The 13,031-nt window shown below is 34.8% G+C and overlaps 2 protein-coding genes across 2 annotated transcripts; one reads left to right on the forward strand and one right to left on the reverse strand.

Moving 5' to 3' along the window:
• Positions 1 to 393: 393 nt before the first annotated feature.
• Positions 394 to 1,776, forward strand: LOC114176653 (uncharacterized). The gene has a single exon (XM_085670563.1). It carries the CDS (start codon positions 474 to 476, stop codon positions 1,332 to 1,334), a length of 861 nt encoding a protein of 286 aa, XP_085526689.1. The 5' UTR covers positions 394 to 473; the 3' UTR covers positions 1,335 to 1,776.
• A 7,549-nt stretch (positions 1,777 to 9,325) lies between these two features.
• LOC114175517 (lysine histidine transporter 1-like) lies at positions 9,326 to 11,120 on the reverse strand. Its single transcript, XM_028060273.1, has 6 exons — positions 10,927 to 11,120; positions 10,054 to 10,831; positions 9,855 to 9,960; positions 9,658 to 9,749; positions 9,502 to 9,570; positions 9,326 to 9,424 (listed from the first exon to the last, which is right to left on the reverse strand). Exons 1-6 carry the CDS (start codon positions 11,118 to 11,120, stop codon positions 9,326 to 9,328), a joined length of 1,338 nt encoding a protein of 445 aa, XP_027916074.1.
• Positions 11,121 to 13,031: the final 1,911 nt, after the last annotated feature.

Raw genomic sequence — 13,031 nt, forward strand, 5'->3', positions numbered from 1 at the left:
TTAAATTGGCAAGCACAAGTTTGGGAAAATGTAATCTCACGTCACGAAGCTTCAACTCTGATTGGTGTCGTTTTGTGGGTCTAGTGTGGCTGCCATTGGTTTTCACACACGTGGACACGTGGTGGTGAGTGTGAGCAGGATCTGGAATCCTCCCAAACCTCATATCCAACGGTCAAACTTTCTCATTTCACAATTGCCGAAGCTCGAAATCTACGTGCCGCTTTTCTGTAGCTACCACAGGCACTCCTCCTTCTCCCATTCGTTCACCTCCCTTTCCCTCTCCCAACGCATGACACGTTTCCCTCCCTAACCAATCCCCTTCCCTCTTCACTGTTCCTACACGTGTCTCCCCTCATACGTGTCCCTTTCACCCTTCCTATAAAACCAACACCTCTCTTAACCCCCCATCCCTGTCTCCATTACAGCAATAACATTAACAAACAACCAAAGCGGTTACTTTAATCACACTGCAAATGGATGGCAGAGGAGGCTGCTGCATCGCCCGCTATGTACCCGGTGCATCCCACGTCTCCACCGTCGACAAAATAATGCTCAGGTTTCGCCCCATCGCTCCCAAACCCGTCGCCGCATCCATACCTTCCGATGCTTCTTCCTCGGAGAGCAGCGACACCTTACTCAAAACCAGAACCACAAAGAGAAAGTGCGCAAGTGATATCAACTGTCCCGCCAAACGAAGGACTCGCCGCAGGAAGAACACATCCTCTCCCAAGCAGAAGCCGCCGGCGGTGACTCTTCCTTTATTGCCAGAGACTCCCGTTCGGAAGGTTTCTCCGGTGATGGATCTAACTCCACCGGGAGTAAAACAAGCAGGAAGCAACGACATCAGCAACACGAACAACTACTTGAAGAAGAACGTGCCGATGTGGGTGAGTTTCGAGAAGCGGAGCTTGACGAGCAAGGTTGAACCGTACGGCGCGATGATGGGAGGGTGGTGTTCGTGTGTGACGGTGGAGTGCGTGACGAGCACGTGGGTGGAGGGCGAGTGGCTGGGGAGTACGGACGAGGAGCGGAGGGTGAGACTGAGCAGGGACACGTGTCCTGGGTTCATATCGGACGGGCACGGGAGGGTGACGTGGACGAACGAAGCGTACGGTGAGATGATGAAGGGAGAGAGACAGGCACCGGTATTTCTGGTGATGAAGGAGGGTGCACTGGTTTCTTGTCCTTCCTTCACTTGTAAGGTGAAGATGGTGAAATATTTATTTGGTAGGGAGAGAGGTTCGCTTACGTTAAACTGTGATGTTTGGAGAATGGATTTTGGTGGTTTTGCATGGAGGTTGGACGTTAAAACTGCTTTGAGATTGGGTTACTGATTACAAAGACGAAGCTTTTGATCCAAATTGAACACTTTTTCTGGAAGTGCTCAGAACTGTAAATATGTAACTCCTGAGGCCACCCTGCATGACTGTAAATTAATGCATGTATCTCGTCTTTTGTTCCTTAGACGGTTTTCCAGTTTGAGTTTCAGCTTTAATCACCATCTCGCAACATATCCTTCTGCTAAGTCAAACTATTATGTTGCTTCCATCTCTTTATTTTCATGGTTAACGTTGGAATCGTTAATTGATGAATTTTTTTGTTTGAGTTGGTGCTAGGTACATAATAAGGTGGGGAAAAAAAAGGGTGAAAAATGTGTTGTGGGAGAGATGGGACTTAGGAAGGGTAGGTGGTCGCAAACCTATTGAATGTCACTTGGGATACCATTAACCTATGTAACTCTGGCGTATGCTGATTGCACCACGTTGTTGAGTCCAAGCCAACCGTGTAAACTTTTACTTTTCCACCCTCTCATTTTCATTTTACTCTTTCAAAATGAAGAATTAATTTAAATACTCAAAGAAACTGGGTCGACACTTTATAAGGCATCTGGTGCACAAGTTTCGAATGATAAAATGGTGCTTTATTATTTCCTAGGATTTAGATTTTTTGCAATGTCATAAATATTATTATATACCTAAGGAGAAAAGAAAGAAAGAAAAAGTTATAAATATATAGTTATGATATGCTTAACATGTTTTATTAACAACTTTTTCTGCCTCCTTCAATTTACACAAGGTGAGTAAAATTAAAATATAAACATATTTCAGTTTTGAAAGGTAATTTCAGATTTTATCATTTTTAATCCGTCAAACCCCTTCTACCACAGCATGTTTCCTTGACGGCAATTTCTTTTCTTAGTCCCGTAACTTCTTTCCACACCTCCATATAATATTTTTGGAATTCTCCATTTTACCTTCTGTTATTTTATACGAGTTTGATTGGAATTCTTCCTGAACTGCATCGGTGAGAAGAAGAAGAAGAGGAGGAAATGAATGTGGGAAAAAGAAACACAATAAACAATGGAATACAAGATTAACATAAATAATAGAATTGAAGAACATGATAAAGATATTGATTGTGGGATATAATGCGTATGCTGTTAAAAAGAAGAGGGCTTGGAGCGGTGTGGGCGATGGGTTATTGCGTGGAGGAATACATGTGGTAAAAGGGTGCTCTTGGAAGTGGAACCAATGATAATAGTAACTTAAGAAAAATGTCTCCAAACCTTCAATATTTTACATCTTAAATTTAAATTTGTTAAATCAAATATCAAATTTAACTAAAATTACATAAAATTAAATAAATTATATAATACGTGAATTGAAGCAGATCGGAGAAAAAGAAAGAAAGAAAATGAAAAAAGTAAGGGAGTTGCAACCAATATTTAGTTGAAAAACGTTGGAAAAACTATTTAAAAAAGATTAGCACGTGGAACTCGACTTTTAAGCTTGTAATAATTTGTTTTAGTTTAAATATAATTTTAATTCTTAAATTTGGACTCAAAATTGATTTTAGTCTTTGTTCTAAATTTTAATATATTTTAGGTTTAAATTCTAAACTGAATAAATATTTTTTTTATTTAATGATACTAATATTTTAGGATTTGTTAATTAGTATTTTAGATTCACATTTTGAGTTAGAACATGTTAAAAAGGGTGTAAATAATTTAATCATCATCTTACAACTTAATTAAATGTCAAAAAAAAAAAGATAAAAGTTTTTTTATGGTTGTATAAGAGACATTTGAAATCTTAACATTAATCAATACTCAACATTTGGTGCAGGGAAGATAACTACTTTTATCCATAACGAAAGGGGAAATATAGCAGAGAAAAAAAAAACAAAATAAAAATGATATTAGAATTATAAACGGAGATGCATGAGAATAATATTTTCAACCGTCATAGTATTTTAGCTAGAGCTGTCAAAACGGATTACCTGATCCAATTCGGTTTGGTATAGGACAGGTTGGCTACTTAGTGGATCAATCCAACCTGACTCATTTATTAGCGAGCCAAAAAAATTAGAACTCGATCTGATTCATTACGGGTTGATGGATTAAACAGGTTGGCTCACTGACTTACTTAATTAAAAAAAAACACATTTTTTTTTTCAATTCTAAGAAAACTAAATTATAATTCCGATTAAAATCTAAATAAACTTCAATATAATCCAAATAAAATCTCAAATTATGTTAAACTCCAAACTTTAGAAGTAGTTCCCCTAGGTCTCTTACTTTCTCTACCAAAATTTGTACCCTCATTATCAATCTCTTATACGGTTGGTGGTAAAAGAATCATTTAAATTATCATTAACACGTTGATCATCTACTGTTTCAGAATTCATTTTGTTCTATAATCATCACAAACATTAACTATATAAACAAACAACCGAAAATATCAAGTAGCATAACTTTAAAACAAAATAAAGTATGAAGTGAAAGTGAAGTAGAAAGATGAGAGATAGAAATTAGAACCGTGAAAATGATGAACAATCAAATAATGTGAAGTCTGAAAGCAACGGTTTCAATTTTGATTCAAGAGTGACACAAAGGATATATATATATATATATATATATATATATATATATATATATATATATATATATATATATATTATTGAATAATATTGTACAGTGTCGATCTTTTATCAATTTTGATTCAAGAAATTGAAAGAAATAATGGTTAATCAACTGGAAGCGTCGTGAGAATTAATATAGCATTCTCATTGACGAATTGAGAAAGAAAGTTGATGATATGCATGAGGAAGGACAGGAGGAAGATATAGAAAGAGAAAAAAAGAAAGTGTCCGATAAAAAAAAATGGTGCAAATAACACAATTTCTTTGTCTTTTTAATGAATAATCTGAAAAGTCAGGTATGATAAATCGAAAAAAATAATTCCTCACCTAACATTAAGTAATCTAATAAAATTATGTTAATTAAATTTTAGAAAAAATATAATTTACTTCTAATTAAAAAGCTTTGACTTTTTTTTTAATAAAATTAACAAAAATATTATCTAATTTTTATTTAAATTACCAAACAAAAATTGAGTTTTTTTTTTTTTTTTACATTTCAACAATAACAAAAAGAAATATCTTTGAATTAATATTTTTATATACAATTTATTTAATTTACATTATTATGTTAACCTATACGAGTAGGAATGACAACGGGGCGAGACGAAAACTAAGGATGGTAATGCAGGTCGGTCTGGCCCGCATAAGGCCCGCATAACCCGGACTGGCCCGTCCCGTCCCGTACACTTTATGCGGGCTGCAAACACTGGCCCGCCCCACATATTCCTTAGCCCGCAGGCCCGTGGGTTGGCCCGCTTCTTTTTAATTTTTTTAATTTTTTTTAATTTTTTTTAATTTTTTTTAATTTTCTAATTTTTATGATAAAACTTTCAATGTTTAAAAATTGGGAAACTTTAAGAAGTTCACAAAATTAAGTAAAGACTTTGGGGAATTGGATGATAAATTGATAATTCAACATTTTCATCATATTCATACTATGACATACACAATGTACTCTTTAGATTTTAGCACATTAAAAAATACATAATACTTGTCTTTTCCAGTTATACAAAAATTTGAAACGTTAATGCAAGAGTTCATAAAAAAAGTAATTAATATACACAAGTGCAAGTTTTTTTTTTTAATTTTATGCGGCTTGCGGGCCAGCCCGCGCGAGCTGCGGGCTTATGCGAGTCGGACCACTACTGGCCTTCGAGCTCACTACCCTGGCACGCCCCGTGTTTTTTTCCTGGGCCTGTAGGCAGGCCCGACGGGCCAGGCCCTATTTGCCACTCAAAACGAAAACATGTTTCGCTATCTCATACCCATTTTTATTTTTATAGAAAAAATTCACTATCATCCCCATACTCAAACCCAATGGATATCAAGCTTTTGTCTCTTCCTCATCTCTACCAGGTGTCAAACTTTTGTCTCATCCTCATCCCCAACAGTTATCGGGTATATATAGGGATGACAAAAATACTCGCACCCACGGATATTTGAGGATAAAATTTGTGACGGGTAGTGAGTATCTGCGGGTATTTATTACCCGCAAGTGACAAGTAGCGGGTACTTTAATATCCGCTTAGAAATAGGTCGAGTGCAGGTATTATACTATCCGTACCCACAGGTACTCATTACCCACAAAAAATTAAAATTAAAATTAAAATTATATTTTATTAAGTTAAATTTAATTAAAGTTAAAATTAAATTTATATTTTATTAAGTTAAATTAAATTAAAATTAAATTTTAATTTATATTATATTATACTTTTTTTATAATTTTATTTAAAAAATTTATAAAAAATACATATATTTTTTTAAAATGTTCACAGGTATGTGGGTATCCACATGTACACACGGATTTTAAAAAATTTTGTGGATATTTTTTAAACAGGTACTAGGCCCGGTAAATGGAGGACCGATGTGGTGGGGACGAGTATTATGAAGGGTATGGAGACTCGGCATATATGTATACCTTATATCCATTTTCAATTGTAAAGGTCGAAAATTCTCCATACCTAGTTCATGAGGTATTTCTGTCAAAACGAGATTAAGTTCAAGCAATACCTACATGACAAATTTATTTGTCATCCATATATATATATATATAATAATAAAATTAATAATTAACTTTTAACGTAATAAATAATGAAACATGATAAGAATGGGGACTCGAGTGTTATTAGTGTGAATGGGCTAACTAATGAAAAGGAAACTGACTCCTACATTGTCATTTATAACAACTTTTTAGCACAGACCTATATTTGATAATTGGTGATATTTTATTTAAAGTCGATATAGTACAATTTTAATTTATTTTTGCTATTTTCTCTCTGATTATAAACTGATGATGACCGTAGAAGAAATGTAACGCCCCATTTAATTTAATACATAAAATTAAAGGAAACGTCACACAGAGATAATCAACAATGCAGTCCTGGGGTTCATAACGTCACCCCTACAAAACCAGGCATACCACGATGCCAACAAAAGCAGGATAATAGTTTAACTAAGAGTTTATAATCCAACGACAACGAGTACAGGGGCCATAGCCCTAAAGAAGACATGAAGAAGAGAAGTGTAAGATCCAGTCCAGACGGCTAAGCGGTGGAATCACCATTCCCTTGTTGACCACGAGAACTTCGCCCATCTGCTCCCATCAACCAAGTCGATGATCATCGCAAGAAAGAACAGCCACATACATCACAACCATGCAACAAAACGGGTAAGCTAAAGCCAACAACATATTCATCATGCAGTCAAATATATTTTCATCATCACATATCCATATAATTAACCGAACATGTTATGACTCTCATTCAATACACTACGACTCGACTCGACTCATCCGGATACGTATAACTTAGTCGGATTCAGCGGATGCTTGCACTTGTGGTGGATATCCCTGCTCGACTCTGAGCTGCTCATCTCCGAGCTATGTGTTACAAGTGTTACGATAAATCAAATCTCCCTCACCACAAGGTTAGCCCTTAATGAATTTCAGGCCTCCTGCTACTCTCACCACAGGAGTCAGTCTGCTCTAAGTGAGACTAACTGGCCCCTTAGAGTGTCAGGATGCAGTCCTTACCTTGAATCCTTACCTAGTTATACAGATGGGACACCACCTTGGGCACCCACTAACAGGGGCCATGGAATTACGTCCCGACCACTGAAGCGCAACCCCGAAAGTCTCGCCTAGAGACCCCAAGGAATTTACACGCTGACACGGACCAACATTCATAACTCAGCAATAGGAGAACATTAAATCATGTTTACATTTCTATAGCAACCCTCGAGATTAATTCCTCATACGCATCATATTTCGAATCCATACCTCGGATCATCACCACCCCATGAATCTAGGGCCTCATCTCACATCAGTAACGTATTCCTTTAGTTCCAAACCTTTCATTCATTTCACATGCCAATATCAAATCCCACCCGTCATACGCAATTCATGAATCATACCAAACATACCTCATGCTCCATCATATACATGTCATTCATCATACAATCATTCTCAGCCAAAATAGATCATTCAGGAACAACAGACATTCAAATACAGTACGGTCTCGCCCAGCATCTCGCTCAGGCTGAGACGTCTCGCTCAGGCAAGACGTGCTCGCTCAGGCGAGCCTCCCCCTCGCCTAGGCGAGAGCACAAAAGCAAGAGCATGCGCAACGCGGGATCTCGCTTAAGCGAGATCCCTCTCGCCTGGGCGAGTTGCCTGCTCGCTCAAAAATTGGGCGAGTCGCCTGGGCGACCTTCCGTGCAAAAAACCTAGGCGAGCTCCCTGTTTCATCTCGCCTAGGCGAGATGGACTCGCTTGGGCGAGATTAACAGGTCTCGCCACTGTTCTTCACTGCAACAGCCATGTAAATCGAACCAGACCAGCATACAAAGCATTCTCATACACCAAATTGAAGGATTAAATCATATAAGCAGAAATCAACGCCATTACAGACCAAAACTACTGGAAAACAAGAGCTCTAACTTCCCGTACCTGGGATTCAAGCTAGCAAAACGCTCTGACCCGCACAACGAAGGTAGAATTGCCCCTAGGGCGGTTAGCAACTGAACTGAACGGCAGAACAGAAGAAAGGAGCGGGTTATTACCAAACCCTAACGATACAGTGAACACAAACCATGAAAGGAAGGAGCATGAGCTGAGGAGTGACTTACGTGAATAGGAACTGAGTTTGAGCTCGAAGGAAGGGAATCTTAGGGCAAACCCTAGCAGAGCTTTTCGTGAGGGCAAGGGGAAAAGGGTTAACGGTTGCTGCGTTTCTGTGAGAGTGAAAGTGAGGGTTAGGACATCCAGAAAGGGGTTTTATCAATTGGACCAACCCTAGGCCCAGAAAGGGGTTTTATCAATTGGACCAACCCTAGACCCAAGCACAAGAGGACAGCCCTTAACTTTAGAGCAGAAAAGTTAAAAGATTTTAAATGGGCCTTACAAGAAATATACTTATTTTACTTTTATATTTATGCACAATAAAATATTTTATTTTATGGAATGTGACAAATATTATTATATAAAATAATTTGTTATTATTTTGTATTTATCCTGGAAGCAGTAATTGCCTAAAAGTTAGGCCTAAATCACGGCTTAACAGAAGGAATAGGCAAATCAGGGATGATTTCCCACATGTTAATATATATAGTCATAAAATTTGTTATATAATTTTTTGAGTCTTTTATTTATGTATTATATAATTCCTCTCCTAATTTTATGTTTAATATTATTTTACGTTATGTTTGAGATTGAGTGCTTCTAATTCTATTTTAGATCGTTTAAAAGTGAGATTTCAATTCATTAAAAAAAATATTTTATGAAGAGATGTCATATCTAAATATAAATCTCGACAATTAATGTGATCAGAGGAATTCAGACCTAAAATACAAGTTTTTGAAAATTTCACTCACAACAAGTATCTTTCCAACACTTCATAACATTCAAGATTAAATGTATCCATCCATTTTATATTTCAAGAATTATTCTTTTGACAGACCAGTGAATCGTTTCGATAAATATAATGGAAGTTAAAAACAATAAAAACAAATGGTGAATTTACATTTTTAAACTCACATCTACCTATTGTTAATTAATTAAAAAAAATACCATATTCCATTCTAATTGAATTAGCCATTTGCTTACCGTTTGGTTGAGGAATAAAAAAAATCAAAAAAACATCGATTTCTTTCAGTTATAAAGTTTTTTAATTAATTTTCAGTTATTTAAAAACACTAATAACAAATTTGCTCGGGACCTCGGGGATATAGCAAAGATGCAGATCAAAACAAAATATAAAATTGTTTTAACTAATGAAAAAAAAAATTAAGAAGTGGATAAATAATGTTTCAGGAACAAGGAATGTAGACCTAAAAAAATAGAAGTGTCTAACAAACTAAGGACCAAAAGAAATAGACTACTAAAACAGCTTCCTCTGTGCGAAACAGATCAAGAGTAGAATTTGTAGTCCTTAGCTTCCAGTATGATCTGTCTCAATGCGCCAATTGGGGCTAACACCATCAATAACAATCCAAATACGATGCAGAACTGAGATCAGAAGAAAAATCAAACTCATTACTTGGAAAAATACATAAAAAGAAACAAAATAATTTTGGTCAACTTACCCAATTTGCCCACCACGACAAGCTAAATCTTTTCGGTTTGTAGATGACAAGCCACATTACGCAGGGGAGCTGCAAACGATTGAGACATAGGTTAATTAACATCAGCATTTGATTACTTTAAGAAAAAGTTATCTTAGACAAAGAAATTTTGCTTACAAAGTATGTGGTTGGAGCAAACACAAAACCCCCAAAGAATCCTAGAAGTCCACCAAAGAAAGGGAATGTAACTCCAAGGAAAAATGTAAGTACTGCATACAAAGAATAATTTAGATAAATAAATTGTATTTATTGGCGGAATTATTAAGTAGACGAAAACGGAACTTTTGTGTGAGAGATGATGAAAGCACACTCACAAACGTAGCAATTGCGAGTTATGAATCGAAGATACCAAGTTGGTTGGAACTTCATCTGTTTCACCAGGAATGATTCCAATGTATCAAACACGGGAACGCCAAAAACCTAACACGAAAACTAGAATTAGATTCACATGGTTTAATATAAGACGACGATCGAGATCGAGGAAGAGAAGTTATGCAGTGCATATGCATGTACCTGATAGCTGCCAGTTACATGGACAAAAACAAAGAGATTAGCAGCTACAATGAGCCAGCGAGGTTTCTCGAGGGAGAGAAGAATGTTGTCGTCAACAGCGTTTCCAAAAGCCCAGTAACCCAAAGTAGCAACAGGAAAATAACAAAGAGCGACCACAACATAAGCAACAATCATGCCCTTCCACATGGCTTTTTTTGAGGGCTTTTCTGGTGTGGAAGGGATTGTTGCTTGGATCTCCAAAACTACGTTGTGCCCAGCATACCCAAAAGCTATGGTTCCCAAGGCACCAAAAATCCCAAATATAGTCCCTGCATCGGTTGAAAATCTGCTACCATATTGCACTCCTGGTTGAACGCCCCTGTGGAGCGACGTTGCCCACGCAATAGTGGAGTAGCTGAGGGACATGACTGCGGCAGCAAAAGAAACAACACTGACGGAGTTGAAACTGGGGAAGTGGGAGAGAACGAACTGAACTGCAGCAAAGATCATGATGAAGTAGGTTCTTCTGATGGGAGTGCATCCATCACAAACAATATCGTGTATCTTCATCAGAGAATTCCCACCCGTTATCATGTATACTACATTAACACCGATCTGAACCATTAGTTGCTGGGGCACCACAATCCACAGCCCTAGCTTCTCTCCAAACGCATACTGCCCCAACTCGTGATACCTGTCGAGCCTTTTCCCTGGTTCGGGTTCATGCATTTCAATCATTTGCCATGCCGTGTAGAGAGTGCAGATCCATGAAAGTATCAACAGTGTAACACCTGGACCCCTGCCACACACCACAAACAACGTCATCGTGTAACATGCAAAAAGAAAATCACAGAAGGTTAGAAATTTACAGGGAAAAGGATTTGGTGAACGAACCATCCTAGCTCTGACATGGCGTAGGGAAAACCCAGCACTCCTGCTCCAACAACAGCAGTGACATTGTGAAAAGCAGAATACCACCACTTTGCGTTTCTGGATTTTGTGATGGGAAGCCAGTCATTGATGTTTTTTCTCTCAACTTCTTTTGCCATTCTTGCTGTTCTTCCACTTTCGTTACCTTCTACTTCCATGTCTTCTTCTTCTTCTTCTTCTTGTTCCTTGGTTACAGAGAATGATAACTTTCTCCCTATTTGGTTACAGAGAATGGTAACTTTCTCCCTATTTGTAAGCAACGGATATGCATATGAAAAAGATTTTTTCCAGTTAATCTTATCTAAATTAAATATTTATTTAACCAATAAGTTAGTTACCACTTTAGATATAACTTTTTCAAAAATTATAATTGCACTGCATAATCTAATCAACCAAAAGGATTAAATAATAATAATAGTAATATATTTATTATTTAATTTACCTTAATATTTTATTAATTAAATATGTATTTTTAATTTTTTTTTATTCTTTTGGTATAGATATTATAGTTTATTTTTAAAAAATGTTTTAAAAATACAAATTTAAAAAAAAATTAAAACATTTGAATCAATTAACTTAATCCAAATTCATCAATTGAGTTAGACATAAATATTGGCAAATAAACCTGCTCTCGTGGGTATTATCCAAACTCGTTCTCGTCTTGATGAAGAATTCTCTCATTAATTGGGTATGGCTACGAAAAATCCCCGACTTTATCAATTGGGTATGAAGATGGGTACAGGATCTACATATCCTCGTAATAATACTCGTTCCCATCATATCTGCGTCCTCATTTAAATTATTAAAATATTCACAATTAATATATATATATATATATATATATATATATATATATTATTTCTTTTAATTATTTGGTTTGTTACGAAAATCATTCGTATCTCCAATATATTTTTCATCTTATCATAAAATTTATATAATTATGTTAAAATATTGTATGTCAATTAAAAAAAATTTATGTCTCACATTTGAATATTTCTATTATTTCTTAATATTTTTATTTATTGTATATTTTTCTTTCACATGATAATGTTTAATACTTTCAATTTAAGTGTTTAATAGCATAAACATTTCATATACTATGTAATATAAAAAAAATTATTTACTTATTATTATTCATTTTTGTTTTATTTGAATAACTCTTTTGTTTCGCTAAAACAATTTTTGTTATTTCTCAACCATTGAGTATATATATATCTTGATATTTGAAAATTTTTCTTAGATCTCTAAGGTATTTTTCATCTTACATATACTTAATTATACATTCATTTTTTCTTTGTATGATTTTTTTCAATAGTATTTCAAATTGTTTCTAAGACACACATTTGTTAATTTTTTTTATTATTTTTATTTGTTGTTTATTTTCATGATGTAGAATACTTTTTTGATACATTTTATCTAATTATTTTTTATTTTCTAACTCATTATCAATCATACGTAAATTTTTTCACTATAATTGTATAAATAACTTAACTTTTATTTACTACAATATGAAAATTTAATGTAATTGTCATAAATTTTTTTATCACCATCCAACATAGATTGGAGTTCAAAAGATACAAGATTTATGTCAAAATTTTATTATTATGCTTTATTATTTGTTCTTTGCATCATTTTTTATCAAGTAATGTATTATAACTCTTATTAGTGTATAAAAAATTGAAGTAAACAAACATTTCAAATATTTTAATTTGAATATTTATTTTTCCTCTTTTCTTTAAATATTTTAAAATTTTATCAACTAGATTTCATTAATATTTGCAAATTTAATAAATGTTTTGAAATTTTATTTGGTATTCTAATATAATATGTAAACAATTATAATTTATTTCAAAATAGATATCGAAGAAATAATCATCTTTCTAATATTGAATATTTGATAATATTATTTTTTTTCTTTACCGTGATTTTTTATTATTTTATAAAAAATAATTAAAATTAATATTGAAGTAATAAGAAAACAGGGTACAGGTATGGGTACGAGATTATACTCGTTATCCGATGGATTTAGATATTAGAATGGGAATAAATTCTTTCTACAAAAATGAGTA

The sequence above is a fragment of the Vigna unguiculata genome, chromosome 3, assembly GCF_037176805.1.
Source record: "Vigna unguiculata cultivar grain cowpea cultivar isolate G323 ecotype 2 chromosome 3, ASM3717680v1, whole genome shotgun sequence".
NCBI lineage: Eukaryota > Viridiplantae > Streptophyta > Magnoliopsida > Fabales > Fabaceae > Vigna > Vigna unguiculata.